At 42.9% G+C, this 21,162-nt stretch overlaps 1 protein-coding gene across 1 annotated transcript; it reads right to left on the bottom strand.

The window, feature by feature from the left end:
• Positions 1-465: 465 nt before the first annotated feature.
• On the bottom strand, positions 466-19,963 carry ttc9b (tetratricopeptide repeat domain 9B). Its single transcript, XM_062386286.1, has 3 exons — positions 19,236-19,963; positions 1,823-2,005; positions 466-1,156 (listed from the first exon to the last, which is right to left on the bottom strand). Exons 1-3 carry the CDS (start codon positions 19,684-19,686, stop codon positions 1,062-1,064), a joined length of 729 nt encoding a protein of 242 aa, XP_062242270.1. The 5' UTR covers positions 19,687-19,963; the 3' UTR covers positions 466-1,061.
• Positions 19,964-21,162: the final 1,199 nt, after the last annotated feature.

Below are 21,162 nucleotides of genomic sequence, written 5' to 3'. Positions count from 1 at the left end.
GGAGGAGGGAGGGAGGGAGTAGGGAGGGAGTCTCAACAACATCAACAACAACAACAAGCAACCAAGGAGGGGCTTCGGACAACAGAGTCAAGACACACCAGTTTTCCACAATAGCACATCATATCAATCAGGTACTACTGAGTATGATGAACACCGAAAGCAAATAAAACAGAAAACCCTGGTGGCGGATTACAAACACTTGAATTAGCCCTTGAATAGAAACTACAGTCCAGAAAGAGAGATACACGGCATCCAGGAGAGACAAGTGAGACAGAAGAGCGATAGATTACGCACAGAGGAAGGCTTCTTCTCTGCTCCATGAAAGGTTTCTGGTCTGTCCCACATTCTGGATATAAGGGCCCTGTACAATCAAGGGATGTACAATCAAACTGGGCTATGGTCTTGATATGTGTCGTCCCTGTCCCCCCCCCCCCCCCCCCCCCCCACCTCACTATCTCCCGCTCATGTGCCGAACTTCCTCCACACACACTCCTGCCCTCCTCCCGGTGTGGTCGAGTTTCCCAGACCTGATTTTCTCCTCAAGAGTTCCAGATAAGAAGGAGAGAGAGAGAGAGAGAAAGAGAGAAGGCCAAGAGAAAAAGAGCAAGAGAGCAGAGACAAAATGCAGTTCATGTTTTTAAAACATTTACTAAATCACGCAAATGTCCATTATCTGTATGTGTTGAAGCTCCCTTTTCCGTCCGGCACGATGATGTTCCATATGAGTATAATACAGCGTTTTTCTTGTATTTTTTTGTTGTTGTTGTTGTTTTTGTTTACGTTTGCTTGACTGTCTGCGTCTAAGGGAAGAGGAGCCACAACACCTGAGGGAGAAAAAGGGAGAAAGGGAGGGAGGAGGGGGATAAAGGGGATGTGCCGCAGACAGCTCTTGATATGTCTCCCGCTTCAGTTCATCGCTGGCAGGTGATTGGGTCAGTCCCTTCCGTCTGTGGGCTGTGCTGCTGTCAGGAGTCGATGGAGGAGGCGGAGAGAGGGAGGGGCCATCCGGGAGTGTTCGCAGGTCAGGGGTGGGCGGGTCAGGAGGGTGGAAAGGTCGAGGGTTAGCCCTGGGTCTCTTTGCCCATCTCTCGATCCCGCTGTCCGCTCTTGATCATCTTCATCTCCGTCAGCTGGATGTACCGGAGCACGTTGGTGTCTGCGATGGATGTGAGGCAGAATGTAAAATATTTTCATTTTAATTGATGTTATGTCATTTACTAATGCAGCTAAATTAAACCTTCTTTCACGTTAGAAAAAATAAAGGCACAAAGATGATGTGGTTATGACCGGGGACTGTATATAAAGATGGACAACATCAAGCCTCCCTTAAAGAGAAGCCAAAAATGTCTTGACCAGCGCTGGATGCTGTAGAGGTCATATACTCCACCTCCTCCGTGTTAGTGGATGAAAGACAAAGAGACGCGTCATCCATCTTTATTTATATATATACAGTCTATGGTTATGACCGAGCTGAAATGTGAAATAGGTTTACAGAAGTAAAAGAATTGTTCATAACTAATTTTCTCCATTAACATTCAAGAAAATACCAAATAAAGAGTTTTAAATCTTGAACCATAACAAAATGTATCCAAAAAGAAAACAGACAATTTAGGTGAAAAAGCCAAGGTTAAGACAAGATAGTTAATGTTTATATCAAAGCATCACCACATTCACAAAAAAAATTCCTGATATTAAAAACAGAGCTTGCAAGAATGTCCCTATAGCTGTAAGACACTTGGGTGTGATTTATTGTTTTCATTCTTGTGGAAATAACAAACTGTTTTTTTTTCTCTTTTCTGTGTCTGAAATTAAATCTCCTCACCTGATGGTTCGCGGTTCTTGGCGTCACGCAGGTAACGTAGGGCACAGTCGTAGTCCCCCAGGTGGTAGAAGGCGATGCCGGCTCGGTACATGGCCTTGAAGTGGTCTCTCTGGTGGCTCAGCACCTTCAGACAGTACTCCTTCACTCTCTCGTAGTTCACCAGCTCGGACTGCAACAGACACGCTGCAGAGAGGAGGAGAGGGAACAAGTCAGTAGTGTGCAGGAGGAAACTCCATAAAATGATGTTCATAATGGTTTATTTCGAAGTTACAGCTTCCTCCCGCAGTCCAAACAACATGCAGAGTGGGGTTTCGTTAATTGGAGACTAAAAGAGGATAAGCAGGATAGATAATGATGCACTTAAGCAACTTCAAGCGAAGTTTAAACGACAACAAGATCCCGTGAGTGGAAAAACAGAGACGGGGATATTTTTGCTGACTTCACACTCTGTGTCTTTTAATAGAGCCTCCATGAAATGTATCCTCCACAGTACTTCCTCAGGATGGCAGCGAGCCGACTATAAATAGCTATCACTAATGTTCCATAGACAAGACAAAAAAAAAAAACTTTGTGCCAGCAGTAATGTCTCTGCACTGCTGTTGAACTCTGCTGGTAAAATATGAGAATGGGGAGAAAATGAGCTCAAGAGTGATGGAGTGAATAACTCTCCTGACTTAGCAGATGTGTGGTAAGAACTGAGGGCAGCTGAGGACAATGGAGGAAAAGAAGGGTAGAGGAGAGAGACACACACAGACACACACACACACACAAACACACACACACAGCTTTTAAAAGTCTGCTAATGTCTCAGATATCTGATAACTCAAACACTGATCCTCTGACAATCACAGCCACTCGAGGTTTTGTCTCCACCTTACTTCACCGCACCCCCCCTCCCCCCATCACTCCTTTACTCCCTGCCAGTTTCTTAATCTATGTAATGAGAAATTAAAAAACAATTTCCCTTTCCCTTCTGCTGTCGTATCTCCTCCAGCACGCCGACCCGATCCCACCCTGACCTTTCTCTCTCTCTCTCTCTCTCTCTCTCTCTCTCTCTCTCTCTCTCTCTCTCTCTCTCTCTCTCTCTCTCTCTCTCTCTCTCTCTCTCTCTCTCTCTCTCTCGAGGCTGCCCTTGACACTCAGACAGCGTTATGAACAACATGAGTCAGGGACCGTTTGCTTGGAGGCAGAGTGAGTCAAGATCGAGAGATTGCGAGGGGAGAGAGAGAGAGAGAGAGGATGAGAATTAGATTGTATGGGAGGATGAGGGGTGAAGGAGAGGGGTGTGTGTGTGTGTGTGTGTGTGTGTGTGTGTGTGTGTGTGCGTGTGTGTGCGTGTGTGTGCGTGTATATGTGTGAGGCTGAGGAAGATGGACAGCTTCAACAAAAACGAATGCAGTGAGAAGTGGTTCAGGATCAAGAATTTCATCAGATGAGCAGGACTAATGGAGCTCCCTCTCTCTCTCTCTACCCCTCTCTCTCTCTCTACCCCTCTCTCTCTCTCTCTCTCTCTCTCTCTCAGACCTTGCCTGTCAACTACACAAGTGCAAAGCGCTGAATAATTCATCATGGACATCAGGGGACGAACCAATTCAATAACAATCAGTGTATATTGGTATTTTGTGGTCAAAGTTACAAAGGTGTGTGTTTGGTGTACTTCAGGTTTTTGTGTGTGAATGTGTGTGTGTGTGTTTGTGTGTGTGTGTGTTGAGTCACTGCCTCAAGACATGAACATTGCATGCGATTATAAATGCAGTAGGGCTCTGGAAATTAGTAACATTATAAATTTGACGACCATATAATCATATATAATCTATTGCCCAAATGAACTTCTTCATTAATTTGGTGTGGAAAATGTGGATTATGTTGATGGTTATTTCACCGATAAATTCTAAAAAACACAATTTTTTATTGCTAAATTACATTTTTGGAGCTCCTGCTTTTTTGATTTGGAATGAACATGTTTATTTTGTGGTAAAGTTGCGATGATCGATGCCATTAGGGGATTATATAATTATAGAATAATTATACATAAAAACAAGATAAACTATATAAACTATTAATATCTGGATATAGTAATAGTAAGAACAAAAAAAGGCTTGTGACTGTTTTCTGTGAAGCTGGTGACTCAGCGCAGAGCAGGGAGGTCGAAGTAATTTCCCGTTTTCAGTGATTGTAAGTCTGCTCAGCCCCGAACACTGGGAATCACCTCGGATGCCCTCTACCTCTCCTACACACCTCTCCACAGACTCCTCTTGTCTATTTGTTTTTACATGCAGGGAGCAACAACACGGCTTCTGTCATCCCTCCACACGCACACATGGCGCACACACACGCACATGCACACACGCACACGCACACGCACACACATCCATTATTGCCCTCCAGCAGTGGACGTGAGCCGAGCTTTCAGAGGATTCAGTTACAGTCCATAATGGGCTAATGGCTGCCGCAGTTCACTGAGACTCACACATGCGATACACATGATACACATCATACACAGTCACCAATGACACAGACAGAGGCACAACACAATTACACAGGGGACGGCAAACACACAAGTGGGGGTAAACAGGGTTTGACGATTCAACCAGGCACAGATGCACCAAACGCAAACACAGAATCCCTAATGGATGACTTGAAACTTTATTTGAGTTGGACGATGTTTAAAAGATACACAAAACACACACACAAAAGCAGCGTGCACGAGTGATGACTGGCCGGCCGCACCCGGCCGCACCCGGCCTGACCATTAGGCAGATGGATGGCAAGCCAGAGGGAATGTAGAGTGTGGTGAGATGCATTAAGGGTGTGATAATGGCAGGATCATCAGAGCAGGCCAGGCTACAGACAGACAGAGGCACAGTAAAAACAACGCTGGAGCTGTGGGGTCCTATTCACTGAGGGATGGGTCAGGGTTTCTGTTTGTGTCTTAAAAGAGTGAAGTGGTTTGGGAAATGATTAACATGAGTAAAGCAGAGAAATAGATCTCTGCGGTAAAGTTATTTAGTTTTTTAAGACTTTCCTAAAATCGTTGCTTTTTGTCTTGTAAATTACAGGATAGTTTGACTTCTTCACCGATCAGTAGATTTCTCACATTGTCTTTTAAACCCTAACCATGTGGGAAGCAAGGCTATGGAAAGTTCATGGTTGTAGTTTACCCTATTTTTATATTTGACACCTTTATTTTTTTGCGATATTTGTGTGAACATAACTGGATATGACACAGCCTAGGATTCAAAGATATAAACGCTCTTATATTTCTATAACAAATAACTTTGTCTAGACCAGTCTTGTATCACCAATAATCATGTTGTCATTGTCATGTTGTTGATTCTGTAACTGTAGAGCTCCAGCTAGTGTCAATGTTCAGTTCCAGCACAGGAAGCAATAATGTGTCCCATGCGTAAAGAGACAGTCTGTACAACTGAGGATGTGGTGGATGGGTTATGTCGTATAACAGATTGTGAGGGGGACAGATCAGTCATTAATGTTCTGGTTTTTATTTAACTTTAAATCAACTGTGATCTCATCAAAGTTCATTTGTTTTAACTCCAATCTTTTTCTAAATGTTACAAAAAAATAGTTTCCACGTATGGAGACAGAAATAATATATTAGCATTTCTCATTAAATACAATCTTAGGTTTTGCAGAATAGTCCAATGTCAGTGCTGTTGTTGACTGTACACAAAGGGTTAAAGTTAATCAGCTAATCCTCAGAAAATGTATCTTGGAAATTGATTCATATTTTCAGTCATTCCTCAAGCAAAAATACTAAACATGAATTGGCTCCATAATGTGAGGATCTGCTGTTGTAGAAGAAACTTGGACTAAGGTTAATTATAATGGATGTTGCAATCCTATTTAAATGACTTTCTGACAAATACTGCTAATCAATGACGCAGTCCGTCACATCCATTTTGTGTGTCCATGATCAATTTCCTGAAACCCTGCCGGTGGCCGGGCCTCTGATCCGACCCCGAATCTCTCTATGAAATGTATTTCCTCTTTGAAACAGATTTTTGGTTTGATTAAAAATGCAGCTTGTCCATGAAAATGTGAGATGAGAGAGCAGGACTGATGAGATGTGAAACTGCACAAAGGCAACAAAGTGGTGATGGATGTGTCTGATCGGGGGCCTTCATTAGAGGACGGGCACAGAAGAATACGCCGAGGCCTTTTTGGTGCTGCGACATTGGCTTTGTGTGCGCACCCATTTAGTGTCAATGTCAGTCATTTCTTTTCTCATTTCTTTTCCATGGAAACGCTGGCACTTTTCAAGAAGGGGCAGATTTAGACAAAAACCAGGAAACCGGAGAAATCTGAGCAGAGAATATGTATCTGAGAATGAATAGGAATTTCAAAAAAAGCCCAACAGGTGCCAAGGCAGCTGTCAAGTGTGAGCGGATGTGAATGTGGACAAGTATGTGTTCATGTGTTTGTGCGTCTCATTCGACTTGAACGTAAAATCAGAGGTGTGGGGAGTGGGAGTGGCTAACACATGCTCAGGACCCCCCAGTGGTTTGCCTGAAGCATCGTGTCTGAAAGAACAGAGCCTGCATAGAGACTCGCTTTAATTTAGCAGACACATCGACTGTGAGGAATAAAAGGCAAGAAAGAGAGAGAGAGGGGGGCGAGTGAGGACAGAGACAACACTGACTAAATAAAATCCAGAAACAACCGAGGGAAACTGAATTTCTGAGGTGACGACAACAAGAGAAGTAAAAAGGAAGGGGAAGAAACAGACGGAGAGAGCAGTGGAAGTGTGAAAATACTCTTTCCTCTTTTTCTATTCTTCCATGCTACATTTTTTTTTCACGCTGTAGTCCATTTCTTTCCCTCCGTCATTATTTTCCCTATGGAACCGATGACCATCCCCTGTCCTTACACCAGGTGAGACGCCACGATCCGGCTAATTCAAAGCCACTCGTGCCGCTGGTGATTAGTCTGCTGTCCATCACCTTGTAATTAGTTCTGCGGGAGGATAATGGCAGATGGAGAGACCCATCGCTCTCACTCAAGCTAACACGCAGAGACGGACACTCCTCACACGTCCCTTCAACAGCATCCATCTTTGACACTCGTCCTCCATTTCTTCCCAGACTTTGTCCCATCCTCGGAGCACATGGCCATCGCCCTCCTCTCACCTTTCCCCGGATCTACTGTCCCTACTTTACAAATGTCATTCTCCTGCAACAGACTTATTTACAGACACAAAATGAGCCGTGGTGAAATCGCCTCACTCATACATCTCGGAGCAAAATCTGATCCGGACATGCCTCTCTGGCCTTTACGCTCCCACTAAGAATAACGCCACCCAGAGCGATTTTTGCGAATCTATTTTCATTTGCTTTTGCAGTTTGCTGTAATCACAGGGGCTGACATGACACAGCATTCACTCCACCTTCACCAGCCCCTTTGTTTCAACTGCAACTCACATTTTACCTTCTCGCCCTGGCACCATTTGTCTTGTCTTAGAGGCTGTTATGATGAAACCGCATTTAGGTTTAAATTTCCTCTTCTGGCATCAATAAAGTTAGTCGTAAAGATTTGATCATGTTTCATCGGTTTCAGGAGGAAGGAGATGATGAGTTTGAGTTTGTTATCTCACATCATCAAATATGTGATGTAGGAAATTAGGCTCTTCTTCCTTACAGGAAATACTAACAATGACGAGTGTGATTTATTATGACACAGTGGTGATAAGGAGCTCATATTGTTTCACCTCAGTTAAATTGCGCAGATGAGCTGTTTCATTGTGTCACAGCAGCAGAAGACGAATGCTGCTCCGCATGGTGTTAGAAAACCCTCATGATTACTCACTCTCGTTGCTCATGTTTGACTTTGTGCATCTCCTCTGGGGATAGAGGGAAAAGCAAAGCACCGGGACCAGCTTTATAAATGAGTCAATGAGTGGGAATGTAGACAGAGCGGAGATGTGAGGTGTGAACATTTGTGTGGATTTTGGAGGAAAGGTGAGTGATTTACCTCCATTGCTTAGCTTGCATTCAAGCTATGATTCAACATTTTGGGGCAGTGGGCTTTTTCATTTTCTTGCCAAGAGTTCGATGGCCAAGGCCCCACTTGCATTAGAAGCCTTGGCCAGTTAGCTTGGCTTATGATCTCACTGAAAATCCAACTCAATTTCTCGAGATTTAACAAATTCAACTTAGATTTAATTGTTTTTAAAGGAACATTTCAATGTATGTTGCACAGCAGATGTTGCTTAGTCAGGCTAATGAAATGATTTACTATACTATTAATAATTATGGATAATAAACACTTCCAAGTAGGATTAAAAGAAGGTTTTTGCTGTTATTCCCAGATAGCATACAGATGTGGGCCACTTCAGGCAATGATGCAGCACTTCTGACCTTCTTATTAGAGCCTTTTTTGGTAAGCAGTAATCTTTATGTGAACCCAAAGTAGCCCATGTAGTAAATGTTGACTATATGGCCCAAATAGCACAAATCAAATTTGGGCCACCTTTGGCACCTTTGGTAGGTATGCGGTATTTCTATGGCTGACTTGTGGCCCAGATCTGGCAAACAGGTATGTGTATCGGATGTGGGTTATGGGCTAAATCTGGATCATAACTATTTTTCTATATGGGATTGAGCTAAAAATACATGAATGCACCATTAGCACAAGGATTAAAAACCCAAACTGCTAGTTCGCTAACTTTCTATATCTAAAATCACCTCACACATCTCATGCTAAATATTTAACATACAACATGTTGTTGTTTCAATTGACAGAAACCCAAAGAAAGTATAATTGCATTTTCTTTTATCCCAGGGGATGTTTGTTAATGACAAACTTCAGAATTGCTGGGAGAAATTTTTTATTTCCATCAGACAGAGCAGGACTAATGATTTACCCGTTAGCTTGTTGGCTGCTAGCTGTAGCTTCACTTAAATTAAAGTATTACCTATCCTCTCAAGCAGAAAGTGAATTAGCATACTTCTTTAAATTAAACTAGTGATTCTGTTCCTCCTTATGAGTTGTGAATTAACCTCACAGCTTTTGTCTTGTCATCCTTGTAAACCCCCCCCGACTTGTTGAGTTCCTCATTTCACTGACTCCACTGGTCATGCCTGGAAACTGCTGGTTTGTTTGGATTACCCATATTTACATCTACATCTACATTGGATTACATTATTTACAATCTCTGGGATGACCCTGTGTCCAGATTTGGCTCCGGAGGTAGAACAGGGTGTACTAGAAGGTTGATGGTTCAATCCCTGGTATTGCCCCAGCCTGTCCTGGCAGTGTAAGTGATGGAGCATACAAAATTTAAAGCACCAGAATCCACTCCTCTTATAGTTTATTATTTACTGTAGGTTTTCAGCCATACAGCCTGCTGAGTGTTTCCATCTTTTACCACACGCCCTTGTCCTCAAAGCCAGACTCATGCATCACAGAGGTCCCGACTGGGCCCATCTTACACCTTCCTCTCTCAATTTCCACTCTCCTCCTCTGCTCTCCTGAAATAGTCGCTGATTCAGGATTAATGCTCATCTACTTAAATATTGATACAAGTGAGGAAGCTATCTTCTCAACGACTTTGCCGGAGATGAAATCATTTATTGCTCTCCCTTGCACTTCACAGTTTCAAGAACTTGGGCTGAGCAATTTCCTCTCCTCAGTAATATACAGTAATCCTGTAGTTGGGCCTTATGGGGTTTTCTTTAGGACTCAAACGGAAATGAAGAGCAGTTCACAAAGTTAGGATTATATTATTACAAATGGTGTATTTATGTAATATCAGGTGCCTCAGGGAAAAATGAGGAACCAGTACTATCATCTAATTCTCCTGAGTAAAAACAAACATTCAAATAGAGGATAATTGAAGTTTAATAAATCTTAAGAGATACTTCTATCGAGGTTATATCTGCACTTGAACTCCTTGACAGGGATATAATTTCGTTGTGGCCCTTAGCTCAGCAATTATGTGATCGGGGATGTCAGCTGTGGACACTGGGCAGACTCGGGCCTTTAGCTCAGCAGATCATTGGCTGTCGTCCTCTGCTGCTGTCAGAGACAATTGCTTCTAAAACCTGACCACACACACACTAAAGTCAAATATTGTCAAGTAGAATTAAGGTTGTGTTTGCTCATATTGATCCACTTCTGTCTGTGGATAATCTACTGTATGTAAATGGATTTGATGACCATGCTCTGTGCGTTATAGCAGCAATAAGAAAGATGGGGGGGTGTTTGGACGGGTCTACAGTAAGCGCTGCCAAATGGTTTGGCTGAGAATTTCATGGAGTCAGCCTTAATCTGTGAGCTTGAAGAGCTTCCCACTAACCTGAAGCAAATGAATGGCTAAAGAATGAGATTTCATCGTCTCTGAAACGGCCACAGCCATGTGTTGGCAGCCAGTCCTGATTATAAAACTTCTGAAGGCTGAAAGACACACACAGTATGGAGAGCATCCAGCAGCAGAGTACATGAACCAGAGCGTATTCAATTAATGCATATCAATATTGGATTTACAAGAACTATTGATGAAAAGAAACCACTCATTTTACCCCCCCCCCCCCCCCCAACAGCTTTGAGCAACTTGCTTGTGCAAACAAACCGTGAGCACACAAACCATCAGAAAGTGTTTTTCTTATACCGAGAAGCACAAGTTTTTTTAAAGTTGTGTTTCTGCTGACTTGATACATTTCCAAGTATAAAAAGTGTATTCTGCTAGATGCATCAATATTCTCCCTCCACCACAGTGGTAGGTGTGAACGATAAATATGTGGGCTGTAATACCAAAACATAAATTGTGTTGCTATCCACGCAGTTTTAATTTAAATTTTGGAAGAGCTGTGGAGATAAAAAAAAATATGTAAATTCAACAAAGTGCAACTGAAACAGATTTGTGGATTAAATCTTAACATATGAACATGACTTGTAAATAGGGAGACTAATAATTAAGGCAGGCACAGACACCATATCTTTATCTAAGTCGATGTAACAATAGCAGAGGGGAACTGCACAGTTCATATTCTGTTGGTTCATCACAACAAGTGACACTTTTTTAAGTATTAATTTAATCCTTTGTTAAAATAGAATTCAGCATTTCAATTATCCCTTTACATTTCAAATAAAAATTTCAAATCTTGCTTAGTTTCTTTTCAAAATGTCAAACCGCACCAGCGAAGATCAAATCTAATAAATCTTCTCATTCTAACCTTTACCTTTTCCTCAAGGACAAGGACGAGTTTTCACCTTCAACCCCCCGGCAGGACATGTAATGAGACATTCCGTGTCAGGCCGAGCGAGGGGCAGTGACCAACATGGCATTTTATCAGCATGGAGCTGTACGGATAAATATAAATAGCCAATTGGTTTAGTGGGCTCTGTCCGCTGGAGCGCGGGGGTGTTAGATATGCCCAAATAGCTTCAGCAAATTCTCATTACTGATCTGGCTTATGGAAGACGAATATTCTGCATTTCTCCATCATCCTTCCCCTCGCTCTTGCTCTCTCTCTCAGGAAAGGGCATCTGTCACAGTATTCTCTCCACTTTCAACTGCAGTCTAAAAGAAGCCTCGGACACTTTCAGTTCTTCATTATTTTGCAGACAGCACATCAACGTTTATTAACCTGGTTCGGTATCTTAGCAGTTTAATAGATTTTTTTTAGTTCAGAAAATATTTACATCCTCTAAGGCTTAGAACAACTTTGTCAGAACTCCTCAATCCCAAACTTTATGATGAGATGTTATTCTACTTTGTTGCCTCGTTTATCCTGTTATCCTTTGAAAAAAAAAATAGAGTTTGATAGTTATTAAAGAATCTGACCTCGATAACAATTATCATGATGTTTTTGATAGTCTTGTAATTTTTATTTTCTTTGGCATTTCGTGCTAGTACATTTGGTTTTCTTCTTCTTTTTATCTCACAAGCACAATCACTATTCCTGTTATGAAAAAGCAAAGATCTGTAATATTGTACAAATAGACAGAACAATATTTTGGTGAACATTGTAGTTTGTTAACTTGTTAACACTTGAAACTGATTCAGTGAACAAATCAAATACTGAACCTGATTAAACATATAAGTGTTGTCACTATGATGTTATAGCAACCTGACATCAGCATTTAGTTGTTGTTTACAGTGTTTACAGTGATACGGTCAGTGTTGACTCTTGTGTTAGCTCTATGTTTTCTTATAGTTCTGCTCTACTGGCCTAATTTTATGGATTGAAACATGTAACAGAGCACATTTGGGAACAATATAGCGCTTTAATACAAATGCTATTATGTGTTATAGTAAAAAGAAATAGGGCTTTTGATTGTCTTGTACTGTCTCCCTCTCCACCTCTCCCTGGCTCCCTGTCTGTCGCTCTCCTCCCTTTCTTCCTGACAGATGACTGAATCTCATTTACTGTTATGACGGGTGTTATCTGGGCCTGTCAGGGCTGGGATATAAATCCATTTGGTCCGGATTGGATTCCTCAGCATTGTCTCCTCCACTACAGAAGAAAAACCACAAATGCAGCACTGAGAGCCCCCCCCCCCCCCCCCTTTAAACACTTAGAGGTCATAGCGACAAGCAGTTCCCTCCTCTTGTTCCCTATTTACAGCCGTACCCTCCTCTGTCGTATATCCCCTCATATTTAAGAGTTTTGTCCGGTCTCTCTCGCTCCCTCGGTTTTATTCCCTCCCCCCATTTCAGCCTATGCATCTTTTCTACTGACTCACCCCTTCCCCCATCTCCCCCTCTCTCTCGGCGGTGAGGTAATTCAGAGGGCTGGTATTGTGAGGACAGTACAGTGTGAGTGGTACAGTAGAGGGAGTGCCAGTCGTATCCCCAACAGCAACGCCACGCCATCTGCAGCTCTGGCACACAACGTCTCCACGCCACCAACGGCAGCCGTGCATGCACAGAGGGGGAGGAAAGAAACCAAACCTCCCCCCATCCTCCGTCTCACCCGCACATGGCATCTCTTCCTCCGACACTGCTCAGTGCGTTTCTTCTTCCCCACAAACCAACTTCCTTTCCCAGCTGCTTATTAAACCCTGCCGTCTCCTCGTCGTAACCCTTCTATCTCACATCCTTCTGCCCATCTCCTTTCCTCCCCAAGCTCGCCTTCTTCTCTTATCTCCTCTCATGCGCTGCTCCACCACCTCCCCTTGGGAAGGAGCTGGCAGGAGATGAAAGGGAGTTTTTCTGTTGTGCTATTGTGAGTGACTGTTCACCAGGATTGGGTTAGTATGGACTGGTGAAATCGCTCCGCCTGTGGTGTTACACGTCGAGGAGGTTTTACTGTTGCCGGCTCAGCAGCTTCTATCTGAAGCACGACCGGGCTTCAAGGTTGTGATGTGGTAAATGTTCGAGGAAGTGGAGCGTCAGTCATGATGGTTCTACGACAAAGGAACGGCCATCTATAGCAGATGTTGATGTCGCCCACAGGCTCATTAAATGTCCATTTAGAGCCTGTAATTGTATGCCACGGTTCATAAATTCATTGATGGCCTCAGTCAGATGTCGCTGTGACTCAATGCAGGACACGTGTCAGGGCATAAACACATTCAGATAAGGACTTACACTATGAGGCAACTCAGAATGATTTGATTTTGCAATAACTCTGGGCAGAGATGGATAATAACAATATTGTTGCAGCGTTCAGGGCAAAATAAAAGTCACTAAACAGGTTAAGAAACAATTACATCTTGTTATCCATCATGAATGCTACCAGGGTGAGGGTTGGGTTGAAACCCCCGCTGGTGTTGAGTCGGAGCAGGCTCAGACTTATTTGATCATTTGATATGTAGAGAACCCAGGGGTAAGGTAACAGATTTCATTTTCCTTTATTTTATTATTTGACAGCGACAACGCTCATTAATCAACAGAAAAATGACATATAAATGAGCCAGAGTTAGCTCAACAGGCTATTTGTCATCTGTTGTCCCTGGACAGTTTTAAAAATGGAAATACAAGAAATATTTTTATAGACAAGATACAAGAATTTTTACAGACTAATATTGAGACAGGTACAATGTATACTACTATAAGTAACAGCACAACATATGAGTCATAACACAGTATAATTGATATGTCATGACTTCAGCTGACCAATAAAATAACAATAAGTATTTGTTTCTCTTATGTGCGTTGGCAACAGATTCCAAATGAATTAATTTGCATATTGATTGGGTTGGGGTTAGGTAAAGGTTAGATCTGTACATTGTAGGGTAAGGTAAGGGTTAGGATTAGGTCTGAATGTGTTCTTGCAGGATACATGGTAAGTGAAGACGGGGTTAGGGGGTTAGGGATCCGCCTGACTCTACAGTTCTGATCAGCTCTAAAGTGCATTTTAGTGTTTTTCAGATCGGTGTATGGATAAATCTCATACTGCTTTCGTGGCACAGACAGTTAGCGACTAACTGGTGAACATAGTAAAACAAGAAGAAGCTAAAACGGATGTTTTCACTGGTGTGTTTCATCTAAATTGTATGAATCATAGTTGTCTTTACCCTAGAATGAGTCCTTTATACTTAAATACGTTATATTACATCTGGAGCGGGTCCTCTCTATGGAGGCCGCCATGTTTTTATTTACAGTAGCCCAAACTGGACAAACTTAACACCCTTTGAGTTTTATGACGACTGAAGGCTTCCACAGGTTCTCTTTCATGTTTGGAAAGGGAGGGTGAGGTGAGGGGCACTCAGCTGCAACATGCAACTTCACCAATAGATCTCACTGAATTCGACAAACTGAGCCTTTAAAATGTTTTGTCACAGCCATGAGTGTGAGGAAATTGCTGGATCATCATCATCCTCAAGGCGAGTGGAGCAGCAGCAGCTGAATAGAAAGGTGGACGGTGTTACAAGAGGAACAGTAGCACTCATCCCCTCTTGCTGTGTCTGTCCCAAGGCCACGACTAATGACTCATTCACTGAGCGAGTCAGGAGGAACCAAGTGAGATTTCCGGCAGAGATCAAAATGAGCAGAATCATAACATACCGCTGGCTTTTTATATTCCCTGTATGCTGTCAGCTTCTAAACTGCTTAGTGCGGGTCTGTCTGAATGTGCAGGTTTAGGAAAGTGCTGTTGCTGGAGTCCAGAGTGCTGCCTCGCGATCGATAGCAAGAAAAAGAGCAAAGCAAACCACAGTATCATCTGTTATTTCTGTGTGTGTGTGCTGGTGATGGTGGGTGGATGGGTGAGGCGGACAGGCAGGGAGTCTGCCTCTGGCCAACATGTTGCAACACAGTGAGCTGCAACAGACACAGTCGGTGGTGGTGGTGGTGGTGGTGGTGTAACCCATTTAGATACAGCCTTGCAGGGACACAGACTCGGGGTGTCTCTATAACAAGGCCACAAAATAGGACATTCATCATCTCTCTGTTTGACACAATCAGGTGATGGTACTGTTTGTCCCAGTACTTATTTCTCTATTTCTCACATCAACTTCCCTACTTTATATTAAAAACTTACATTTTCTCTGTTTCCATCCTTCTCTCTGTTCTGCTCTTATCCTTCTTTCATATTGGTTCTCAGCTTACATTGAAAAGGCTCATCCACATCTTAGAGGAAGTCTTGCATAATCAATGTTAATATAAAGATACTCTTAGTTAAATGTACTTAATTTGCACATAATAAAGACAAATGGTACTAAGTTTGTTTAACTATTGAGGTCTATTTCAATTCCTGAAATAGACGACTTTCTTAAGTGATTGTTTATCAATTTTGTCTCAGGAAATGCTGAACACTTCCAGTTATGATTTGCCAATACCTCAAAGTTGTTTCAAGGTAAAGTAATTGTAAACGTACGTAAGATGTCTCCAACTACAAAGCAAACAATAGAAAAATCGTCATCATCACAACGCAGTCAAGACAAAAACAAAACACACAAGTGCGCACACACAATGCACAATCAGCAAGGGGTACTTAAAGAAGAGCACTGAGGGCAACTCCCATTCCAACACACCTAATCTCATGTGTGTGTTTTTGTGTGATGCTGCGTGTTGCTCTCCACACATACGTCAGAGCCACAGACAATCGACCAATCAAACGGCAGCTCCTCATAAGCACTCTGCAAACTCTGGGTAACCAGGTGGAGTCGCACAACAAAGACCTGCAGCTGGATCACAACACACCAGCCCGACAGTGACTGAACACTGTGTGATCATTTATTAACATGATCATCTTACATGTCTAAACAGTCTCTTTAATACTTCTTTAAATATTAACGGCCTTTGAATATTATATAACATGTCTATTGGGAGGGAAGTGGATTCAGAAAAACAAATTAAGATATGGAGAGATGCAATGGGAGATTATCACAGCATCATTTACTGTAAATACATAATATTATGATACTTTTATCTGTGTTTTGTTGAAGAGACCTTGATCTTAATTAGACTTCCTAGTTAAATAACAGGTTACATTTAGTGTATCTAATCAAGTAGGTAAAACACAAGAGTTTGTCTATCACAGTGAGTTAAATGTTGTTTTCGTGCTTTGGTTGAATTGCTAAAATTCTCAAAAGAAATTCAATGCTGTGAAAAGGATTTTAGAATATACATGTTTAGATTATTGTCCATCAGACAATATAAGATCACAATCAATCTGATACTGATTGTTTAGTTTTTTTAGTTTATTATATTTATATATAATTGAGATTCAGTAAAGTTGTACTTGTATTATTAATTTGGGCTCTAAAGCTGTAAAATAAAATATCGTTGAATTACTTTTGTCACAACATGGTGACCTGAGCAACCACCTGAAGACGATTTAAAAAGTTGAGTTTTCACAGTTAGAAAAGGCTTTCCATATTTTTCTTACTGACATAATGAAAAGACTCAAACTCACAATCTAACGTAGTCTCTTACTCTAATGAGTATTACCTGTGTGATCACAGCCTGATATATAATTCCTTCTTGCCATAGAACTCCTGCACTGCCTGTTCAAATACTATTGAGAATGTTTACCGTGCCAGTGTTTGCAGAGTCACTCCCATTTACACCCTAAATACTCAGAGAACCACATCGACATTCATCTATAGCCTATAATGGTCCCACAGGAGTGAGGGCTCACGTAACACTGTCGTCCGTGTGAGCCCAGTCAGAGTAAGGTCAGGTTTAGGTGAGGTTTCTTTGTGTGTGTACATGTGTGTGAGTGCGCATGTGCACACGCTCTTGCTGGAAGCAGCAGCAGCGAGCGGCGGGTATGAGCCGTAATAATACAACAGCAGGGAAGTGGCCCAGTCATGGTTGCCATGGTAAATATGGCCCCCTGTCGCGTGCTAGCGGTCCCCTCCTCCCCCTCCTCTGTTGCTCTCCACTCTTCTCCTCCATGCTGGTTTTTCCTCCAATACCACTCTGACTTATTTCTCTGCTCTGGCCTTTTTTTTTTTTTTTTTTACTATATCTGCTCACTCCTTCCTCTTCCGTCCCTAATTCCCTTCCTTTCTGTCCCTTATTTCAGTCCCCCTTCCCCCCATTTGTTCGCCTTCCCTCCCCCATCCTTCCTTCACGCGACAGTGGCCTCCCTGCAGGCTTCAGACGGGCCCAGAACTGCTGCACAGAACGAGGCGACCTTCGATGCATCGTGGCAGGCTGACCGGGCAGCGCCGGGCACATCAGCCCGAGACACAACATCACCACTGCCCCCGCCGTGCCACGCTCCTGACCCAAACATCTCAGTTCACATCGCTACTGGTGTGGCATGTAACTACTGTAGTGCCTGTGATCGCCATTCTTCTTCCTTATCATCATCATCATCATCATCATCATCATCATCATCATCATCATCTCCATCTGGATGCAAACATACATCACGATCTGAGCTCACACTATGGCCATGATTAAAATTGTACAGCTGAGTAGATCAGTTTTATAATAACTACAACAATAACATCTGTATTTATTAATACAGTAAATAAACTCCCTCGTGGTTTAAATCGTCAACATGACAAACGTAATTATACATTTCTCTCGGATTACCCTTTAATACTTGTGATGTTGAGTCAAAATTACGCTTGAGCACCCATTATGATGAACAGTATATAAATAATGTGATTACTTTTCTCCCGCTCTGACATTGTACGCTACAAGCAATGAAGAGAAACGTGGTGAAGCATATCTAAGATAAACAACGGGTCTTATTACCTTCACCCTTTGTCATGATATCATAAACATAAATGTAATTCTTGACCTTGGAAGATGTTTTTCAAATATGAAAATGTGCATATTTGCTATTTCGCCCAATTTTCACTGACAGTGAACACAACATCTTTGTGTTTCTCATAGATAGAACAGGAAGTTGTTAGGAAATAAAGATTTGTTCCACTCAATCGACACTGAGCACTAAATCGATTGAAAAAATAATTGTCCAACCTACTGATAATAATAAAAACTGTGTTTGTTAGCTTCAGCGTTACAGTTTACTGAAAAACAGAATGATTTTCAAGCAATAATACGACACCTGATGTTAGATTTTGGTGATTCAAATCAAACTGTTAGTTGATTCATCGATTAGTCGTTCAACCCTTTACAGGATGTTTCAGGCAAACACCACAGTGTGAGGTTATATAGCTTTGTCAAAGATTTTGTAGTTGGTCAAAGGAAAATCTTTAGTAGGTCAAATCAAGAACTGGGTTTTGTGATTCATTGTTGTGATTTGCGCTTCAGGGCCACCGTTCTATTCACAATCCAATCACAATTAAAAATTGACTACTCGAATAAAAAAAAAGGCTATTGCAGCTCTAGTTCTTTACTAAAGGTTTGAAATTGGGCACTGACAAGAAATGTTCAACAGTGCTAGAAGAGTATAGTCAGTCTTTTCTAACACAGAGTGTCTGCAGGGGGGGGGGCATCAGACACAACCTTACATCACCCTTTTTTGGCTGCTGACGCTACAATGCAACAGTCTTGGCTCAGACATGATGGAAATGTATAGATTTCACATTGCATGACACTTTGGTCCCTGTGGGTATTTATTTTAGTTTTTGTGTATTTTCTTTGTCTCAAACTTGCACAGCAGTGGGCAAAGCGTTCACTTAAATGACTGGAAAAGGCAGCTGTGTGCGTGGAGGAAACCAGTTGAGAGGCTGTGGGAGAGCCTGGAAGAGGCATGGAAAACAAAAGATGTGCTAATATAATTTGTGACATTTCTCTAATGTCACGCAAATGGCCTCACTACAGGCCACATGATGCTGTAATGTGGTCAGACGAGGCCACATCTCCCCACAATAAACCTGCAGCACAAAGACACACTGTGGTCCATCTCTGCGTCTCTCCCAGATCAACACCAGGGTTGTTCTACCTGCCTCTGAGCTCCGGCACCTGCAGGAACGGATCGTGAACCCGGTGAACCGGAACGAACGACCGTGTCAGCAGCACCAGGGCTCCAGAAGTGGGGGGTTTTATGGTGGGGGGGTACACACCGGGTATGCGGCTCACCTGTGAGGCTGTCGTAGCACTCGATCTCGGTGATCTCCACGGATCTCCGCTGCTCCTCGGTCATCTTGGAGGTGGCTTGGCTCAGCAGGTTGACCTCGGAGCCCGTCGTCCCGTCCGCGACGTGCACCCCCTTCAGCTGCAGCAGCGCCCGGTGGTACTTGCCTATCGCCTCCCGGAATTTCTTCTCCTTGTAGCAGCGGTGACCCTCCGCCTTGAAGTCGATGGCTTTCTGGATCTTCGCCTCCATCTCCATCTCAGCCGAGCCGGCTCCCCCCGCGGCGGCGGCGGCTGCTGCCAGGCTCCGGCCGCCGGTCTCCGGGTAGCTCTTCAGGCTCTTGATCTGGTGCTGCTTCGCCTCCATATCTCTCAGTGAAAGCGCCTGGAGCGGACCATGGTGCTCGGGCACGAAGGTGTGTTTCTTCGGGGACGACGGGAGCAGCGTGCTGTGCATAAAGTATGGAGGGACGGAGCGGCGAGCACGGCGGGGCAGGCACAGGAAACGACGAGCCTCGGAATCAGAGATCCGGTCCGAAGCGTGTGCTCTCCGAAGGATGACGAAATAAAAGTGAGGGCTCTTTGTGGTTATAAACAGGTAAACAAGGTCTGAAGAGCGGCCAGGAACATCACGAGTCTCCTCATCATCAGGTTTTTAACCGTGAAGGAGGAAGAAGGAAAACACCGACAGTGCTCGCGCTGGTCGTCTCGCGCAGGGATGCTCGGTGGATTTCTATGGCAGCGGCAGCCTCCGAGGCACGCGCAGCATCAGCACCACACATACAACCCCCCTCCCCCCGACTGCAAAGCATTGTGGGGAAAAAAGAGAAGTCGTGAGGCGTTGCTGCAGTCCAGATTTTACATCGCGAAAACACGACAATAAAAACACAAGCAGGAATAAAGGACTGGGGGAAAAAAACACGTCAATCCTTAATCCATTAAAAGTAAACAAACTGGTGGATTATGAAGTTATATGTTGTCACATAAATACAAATATTAACACATTTATTAGCCCATGAAACAGATTCCTCCTCAGTGATATATTCCATTAATGTTCACTACATTTAAAAAAAAATAGCAGTTAAACTGAATGTTCAGTTAAACCAGGCCTGTACAAGATGACGTCACTCCCACTGTTTGTAATTGAGTCTTCTTCGCAACAGTAAAAAAGAGTCAGACTTTGACTCAGCTCTGAGTTCAGCTGATGTTCACATTATAAGCATCCGATCAGATGAGTTGAGCTGAGGAGGTCTTCGGCCGATGATGGACACAGACAGCAGGAGGCTGCAGGGACAAGAGCAGGAGGAGAGAGCGTCCTCAAGAGGACAGAGTGTCAATTACACCCAGTTTAACTTACCAGGATGACAATGGATTGGTGGGTGAAGTATTTGAGTCCACAACAACCTTCTGGAGTTTCATGAGTAAACAGCATTGCAGCCAAATCCAATACAGTTAAAGTAAATGGTGACTGATTCTTCAAATGTAAAAAAAAAAAATAAAATGCCTCCATACTGCTCCTTTGGCGTCATCCAAGTGTCTTTAAACCCCAAATTCGATTTGAAACGAAGTCATTTACACCATGTTTTTACCCCAAATATCTGTTACTCTCCTCCGGGAACCACTAACGGGCAAAAAACATGGTTTAAATAACCTTGTTTCAATTCGAATTTGGGGTTTAAAGAAATGTTGGTGACACCACAGGTGTAGTATGGAGACATTTCATGTTTTTTTCTGTTTTTTCTTTTCATCTGAAGAAGTAGTGAACAGTTAAAATTGTATTGGATTCTCCTGCAACACTGTTTACCCCTGAAACTCGTGAAACTAGTGGTGAGTAGGTAATGAGTGCATTTAAATGTTTGGGTGAACTATCCCTTAAATATCATGTTTAACACAGGGTTGTAAATGAATGAAAATAGTGATAAATGACAGTCAC

Source organism: Platichthys flesus, chromosome 4, assembly GCF_949316205.1.
Source record: "Platichthys flesus chromosome 4, fPlaFle2.1, whole genome shotgun sequence".
Lineage (NCBI taxonomy): Eukaryota > Metazoa > Chordata > Actinopteri > Pleuronectiformes > Pleuronectidae > Platichthys > Platichthys flesus.
Note: the sequence above shows the minus strand (reverse complement) of the source record. Positions and strands in the feature narration are given on the sequence as shown.